Source organism: Cebus imitator, unplaced genomic scaffold, assembly GCF_001604975.1.
Source record: "Cebus imitator isolate Cc_AM_T3 unplaced genomic scaffold, Cebus_imitator-1.0 Scaffold602, whole genome shotgun sequence".
NCBI classification, from domain to species: Eukaryota; Metazoa; Chordata; class Mammalia; order Primates; family Cebidae; genus Cebus; species Cebus imitator.
The window spans coordinates 177,612-184,594 of NW_016107917.1; the positions used below are offsets into that span (position 1 = coordinate 177,612).

General features: G+C 38.6%; 1 protein-coding gene across 4 annotated transcripts in view; it reads right to left on the minus strand.

Annotated features, from left to right (window-relative positions):
* Positions 1 to 6,983, minus strand: part of OGT (O-linked N-acetylglucosamine (GlcNAc) transferase) — a 42,478-nt gene that overhangs the window by 31,553 nt on the left and 3,942 nt on the right. For 2 of the 4 annotated variants that reach the window (XM_017516731.2, XM_017516733.2), the window contains exon 3: positions 6,005 to 6,248. In XM_017516731.2, the coding sequence (XP_017372220.1) occupies positions 6,005 to 6,248 (244 nt within the window). Of the gene's footprint in view, positions 1 to 5,305; positions 5,452 to 6,004; positions 6,249 to 6,983 lie in introns of those variants that run through there. The other 2 variants (XM_017516734.2, XM_037734317.1) reach the window with 2 other exon arrangements.

A 6,983-nucleotide genomic window follows, 5' to 3' on the forward strand; every position in this document is an offset into this window, starting at 1 on the left:
AAAAAGAAAGAAATACATATATATCTCAAATATTTGTCCAACTATGATATTCAAGGTTATGATGAATCACTCCTGTATCAAGGACCTAAAATTTTCCAGAGTGGAAAAACCCATATTTAGCAAATGACTACCTATGAGCAAACCTACCCTTAGGCTGACAGGCACATTTAGAAACCCTGACTTCATTTCACTATCGGGCAAAAGGATTACCATCCAACCAAAGCCTCAATCCTGGCACCTGCCACTAGATTACTCATTAGTATTAAGTGCCATTAGAGTTGAGTGGGTGAATAATGAAAGCAGTTGACTCTGCTTTTTATTAGCAGCTCAATTGTGCTGCCTGCCAGTCATCTGACTCACCAGTCCGTTCATCAGGATGAGACACTCATCAGAACAGAGAGCTTAAATTTTTATTTGCCCTATTTTGCCATTGTCAGTCACATCTATCAGTCAACAAGCAGAAACAATGACAACAGGAAGTATGCTAATTATTCCAAACTCTTCCGTGGGTGAAAGAGCCTTAAATTAAGTCCTACAAAGTGAAATTTTATCAACTATGCCAAAGAATCATCATACATATGATTTGCTCTGTAACTGTATTATGGTTTCCAGAATCAGTTGATTAATTTTGATAAACAGCTTTTGTGGTTGCATAGTATCATACATCAGGTGAACCAAAAAGTCTGCCAACAAAGTATAGGCTGCCACACAACAATCTTACAGTCAGCCATACTGGGTCAGCTCCATGATCTCCCTGACTCAGTACTGTCCTTCAAGCAGGGACTGATGTTCTAGAGAGTAAGGTTGTCTCCCATCACTTCAAGCACAAAAGGCTAATACTAATCCTCAAAACATCAAAGGTACCATTAATCTTATTTGACTTCTCCTCTAATTAGACTAAGCATTTTTTAACACTATACTCTCAGAAGTAATGAATTATATGATCTTGCTATCTACTTTGTATGGTTATGTTTTTTCTAAACTTAAAGGGTTACCCCTGTTTGGCAAACCATGACTGCATAATCCAATTCATTCATACAAGCTCTTCTACTACTTGATAATTGTGGTTATATATGTTTGGACTTTCACCAACTCCTGTGCCTTTTCTAAGCCATAATAATCAAAAGTCTCCAAAAATGACTGTAATGGCTATACGTGGTAGCCAACTGTTGCGTCATTTTATTACCCTCTAGTTTCTATAAACTCTTGGATGGATGCCACTTAAGTCCTGACAGTCTATCTGTCTATCTATCTATCTATCTATATTTGGTTGTTATCATCTAGATCCATCACAGCATACTAAATCAAGTTAACACAATGCTCACAGTTAAAAATAGATTATCTTCAAGATTACTATAAGCTAATCAATCAGGCAGTTTTAGAAAAAGCCAAAATGTCATATTAAATATAACAGTGAAATCCAATTCTCCTGTTTGGGAATCCAAACATATGTGCATAAACAGCTAATTTCTAGAAAATGCAAGGATACCACCATTCTCCCAAAAGTTCAAAACCTAAGCCTTCAATTCTGCTTCATCTGTCAAATCAAAATGTTTTTGACAATTATATTTCTCAAAGCTAGCCCATTCTATCCATCCCAGGTTAATACATTTCATGCAAACTGTTATTCAATTCAAAAACATGCCTGGAATTGTAGGAAAAAGAAATTAATAGAATCCTTATCATTTACATAGGCTTACAATCTATGTGAAAAGACAAGGCACACACTAAATGCCCACACAGTAGTAAGGAATTTTAAGAGAAATAAATGATGAGCTCATAGGAGAAGTTTAAGCTGGGCCTTGAAGGATGAGTAGGGTTTTAATAGACAAAGAAGGAGAGCACAGTATACAAGGGAAAATCGTGTGAATAAAAGTAAGGAGATGGAAATGAGTAAGATTTTCCTATAGAACTATTCCTCCTAAGATTGCATCAGTTTTCTGCCTTTGCTCCTAGAGCCTCCCACCCCCACAGCCACAACATCTAGACACATACATACATATGAAGTAAAATCAGGTCGATAAAAACCTACAGTAATTCTCAATTGCCTCTCAAATTAAATTCAAACTCCGCAGCCTCTCTATTCTTTCTAAATCTTCCAATTGACTCTCCTCTACTACATTCACTTCTTGTTACTACTTGACTCACCACTTCAGCCAAGGAAGTCTACTTGCTATTTACCTTCCTACAGAATGCTTAGGTTATAAGCACCCACTCGAGGAAATCTTCTGATTAATACTCTCCAACAATTATCATCCGAGGAGCTTACACCATTTTTTCCTTTATAGGTCAGATCCTGTCTTACATTATCACCCGCAACTTCCCACACGACACATCTCCCCAGTTCCTAACAAAGCACTGCCCGCACAATAAGTACTCAGGTATTTAAATGTGACATTTGCACAGCAATGTTAATAAAAAGCAAAACAGAGAGGAATAGAAATGTATGGTTTTCTACAGCGCAGCTGTATAAGTGAGGCTCAGCAGTAATAAATAACATGACAGGAACACACATGATGGCCAGGATGCCAGCAGCTCTCAGTTCTGAGCATCCACAATCAAAGCACAAGCAACAGTTCAATGACCTACAGATTCAGAAACAGATCTGTTTAAAACTCAGGGTTATAGCCATTATACAAAGGACAATTTTATACATAATCTGTAAAACGAATTGCCAGATATAGGCAACTCTAGTGAGTCATGATGTAAAAGAACATGTGCTGCCACTGCAAGGTGCTATCTGCAATAGCACCTTCAAATACAACAGAATGGCCAGGCACAGTGGTTCACGCCTGTCATCCCAGCACTCTGGGAGACTGAGGCAGGCGGATCACCTGAGGTCAGGAATTCAAGACCAGTCTGGCCAACATGGCGAAACCCGGTCTCTACTAAAAATACAAAAAATTAGCCAGGCGTGGAGGCAGGCACCTGTGATCCCAGCTTCTTGGGGGGCTGAGGCAGGAGAATCGTTTGAACCCAGGAGGCAGAGGTTGCAGTGAGCCAAGATCGCACCACTGCACTCCAGGCCTGGGTGACAAGAGCGGAACTTCATTTAAAAAAAAAAAAAAATACGACAGACTAAAATCTTAGCAAAATTATGAAACCACCCAACATTATAAAGAATGTAAAAAATGAGATAGCTGTCTCAAAAATAATTTCTATAGTCAAGTCACAGAGAACAACTTCTAAATTGACATATCTATTAACTTAAAAAGATAAACGCTGTTGAAAACAGTTACCAAAGTTACTAAGGATATTACCTTAACATTCTACTCTTTCACTGCTGCAAAACCAAAATAACCTGAACTTCTTTAACCATTTTTCATAGAATGCCAACTACATCTGTGATTTAGGCTCACAATGTACTAATGATACATTTAAGCACTGTCAACAAGAACATAAGGAACAGACTCATGATTCTACCAGTACTGAATTGACAATGGGCATTTGACAGTAAGTTTAAATCTAATTAAGGCTTTAGATATCGTGAAATAAATTAAAATATGATCACTACAGCACATTTAGTTGAAATCAAGGGAGTTTGCACAATCCCATTTTCATTCTTATTGGTAAAAACAGTAATAAATAAGTAAAGAAGCACCTTCCACTGGAAGAAACATAGAACCAGATGAGAACACATGGCCATTCAATGCATTTAAGAGGTAATCCCATGATTTATATTAGCGCTATCTCACTTCCTTAGTAGGGTACAACAATAAGCTTCCTGTTAACAGCAGGTTAGATATTAAATGGACATGGTTCTATCTCTCACTTTAGTTTTCCTTCTCAACATACTCCTACTGCTTGGTATACTATCAGTAGCAATGACTGCTCTGCTACACACACAGGACACTGGAAACCTGACCCAAGGGCATCAGTTAAAGATGGTAAGGACCACAGCTGTGTAAGAGGGTATGCAATCAACAAGAGTAGAATCAACCTGATTAATAAAGGGAAAGAACTTACTGTGACAACTGGGTAGAGGTGAGCCCTGGGAAAAATAGGCTCCAAAGCCCAGTGGTAACACATACTGGGCTCTCTAAAACTTTATGTGGGTAACTAGCTAGATTAGTACTGCAATAAAACTTATAAAGTCACTCAAATTTATATATACACACACTGAGTATCTCTGAAAAGATAGACAAGAAATTAGTTTCATTTGCTACCTCCAAGAGTGCTAACTGGAGGTATTCACTGTATTCATTCAAAAACCAATACATGCTGGGCACAGTGGCACGTGCCTGTAGTCCCAGCTACTCGGGAGGCTGAGGTGGGAGGATCGCTTGAGCCCAAGAGTTCTGGGATATCATGCGTTATGCCAATCGGGTGTCCACACTAAGTTTGGCATCAATATGGTGACCTCCTGGGAGTGGGGGACCACCAGGTTGCCTAAGGAGGGGTGAACCGGCCCAGGTCGGAAACAGAGCAAGTCAAAACATCGTGCTGATCAGCAGTAGGATTGTGCCTGTGAATAACCACTGCACTCCAGCCTGGGCAACATAGCGAGACACCATCTTTTAAAATATATATATAGATATATATAGATATATATAGATATATATACACACACATACATTTAGAAGCTGGGTGTAGTGAAACACACCGATAGTCCCAGCTACTCTGGAGGCTGAGGCAGGAGGATTGCTTGAGCCCAGGAGTTTGAGTACAGCCTGGGCAACATAGCAAGACCCCATCTCTTAAAAAAAAATTTTTTTAAAGCGATGGATTTTTTAAAAAGGACATGTCTAAACTCTCAAAATTAACTTTAAAAAACTGTTAATATATATCATCATGAAAAGTGACTTCGGATCTTTGAGCAAAGTACTAAATTTAGTTTCAGTTTCTTAACCAATAAAATGGAGATTAAGGGACAGCAGGATATGATCGATGGTTTTTGAATTGTGCTCCAGGGCTGCTTTGATGGGTGGGTGCCCTCTGGGCATATCATCCCACTTTTATTTCTTTTAACTTCAACACTTGCTTTGAAGATATTCACGTTCAGCTTTTAATGTCTATTAATACTTCATTACTAGCTTTGTGATCCCAAGAAAGCCACATAACTTGAGTCCACGTTTTTTTAAAAAAATTGGTAAAATTAGAAATATTATCTATGTTTAGGAATTATTATGAGGATTAACTAAGACCAATAATTTGAAGCTGTCAGTAGAGTGTCTGACCACACAGACTTTCAGTAAATGGTAGCTAAAATAAACTATTAACCATTTCCAGGCTGGTTACAAAACTGAATGTTGACAATGTAACTTGGGAACTTTTTCTAGATTTCTATAATTCCACTATCACTTACCTCTTAAGTTTACATCTACTTTCTCTAACTACATCAAAAGTTCTGAGGGAAAGTCTTATGTTTTTGTATCTTTCGGAGATCCTAAACACAGTATGAACTTAAGGTCTGCCAGCTGGGCCTCACTTGTTCCCAGAACACATCTGCAACTTAGACAAAAAAAATTTTTAAACTAATCGAAAGCCCGGTGTAAGTAGTATCATCTAAATTCTATCACTTCTAATTACATTGAAAGAAAAGAAACTAAGATATTGAGGAAGAAATTTTGTAGCCTAGTTTTCACATCACTAATCCATATATTGGCATCTTGTTTTAAACCATTTTATATTACAGATTTTACAGATTAAGACCCATTAGCCACTATTCCTTGAAAATCAATTAACCTGCAAACACTTATCAGAATTTATCCAGTTAACCACAACAGAAAAGTCATGTGCCCTGTACTTTATAGCTGTTATTTTAAAATTGATGTAGTTTCTTGAAATAAGAATTTTTATGGTTTTTAATATAACTTGCTAAATAAAACAAATATTTTAGCACAACACAGACCAGCTAAAAGCAATTTCACCATTTTAAGGACATAAACATTTCTAAGCTTTTGACTTTATTCCATGCGAAAACCTACTTTAGTGTCTGAAATATCACACTATGTTTCTTTCTGGGTTTCTAGGAAGGGAAAATAACCATTAAAATTTTACTCACAGGATTGTACTGAAGAGCAGAGACGTAAGCTTGTACTGCCCCTTCCATGTCACCCGCTGCTACCAAGGCGGCTGCCAGGTTAATATAACCATCGATGAAATCAGGTTTGAGACGCAATGCATGTCGATAATGCTCAATTGCCTCCTGCAACTGCCCTCTTTCCTTGTACACATTCCCCAAATTCGAATAGGCTTCTGCCAGAAGAGGGTTCTGTTTAATTGCCAGAGTGCTAAAGTGAGCAGATCTGGAAAAGGCGAGAAGTGTTAATGCATGGGTATGCATGTTACAGAAAAGAAGGTATGGCCCATATGCAACTCAAACAGTTGGAGATCTGTGCTACTGCTCATTATATAATACCTTATCTTTTAACTAGTGCATAGCAGAAAAAACTTGGGAAATCAAAGATTTTCAAAAGTAGAAGTATTCTACATTTCAAAATGGAAAGCTTTTTCTTACGAAATAAAATTACTGGCCAGGTGCAGTGCCTCACACCTGTAATCCTAGCACTTTGGAAGGCTGAGGCAGGACGATCACATGAGGTCAGGAGTTTGAGACCAGCCTGGCCAACATGGTTAACCGAGTCTACTAAAACTACAAAACATTGGCCAGGCGTGATGGCAGGTGCCTGTAATCTCAGCTACTCGGGAGGCAGAGGCAGGAGAATCACTCGAACCCAGGAGACAGAGGTTGCAGTGAGCCAAGATCATGCCACTGCACTCTAGCCTGGGTGACATGAGCAAAACTCCATCTCGAAAAAAATTTTTTTAATTCTAACTAGAGTCTTGTTACAAAACTACCATATTGGCCAGGCGCGGTGGCTCATGCCTGTGATCCCAGTACCTCGGGAGGCCAAGGCGAGCAGATCACTGAGGTCGGGAGTTCAAGACCAGCCTGACCAATATGGAGAAATCCCTTCTCTAGAAAAAAAAAAAAAATTAACCGGGCTTGCTGGCACGCGCCTGTAATCCAGCTACTTGGG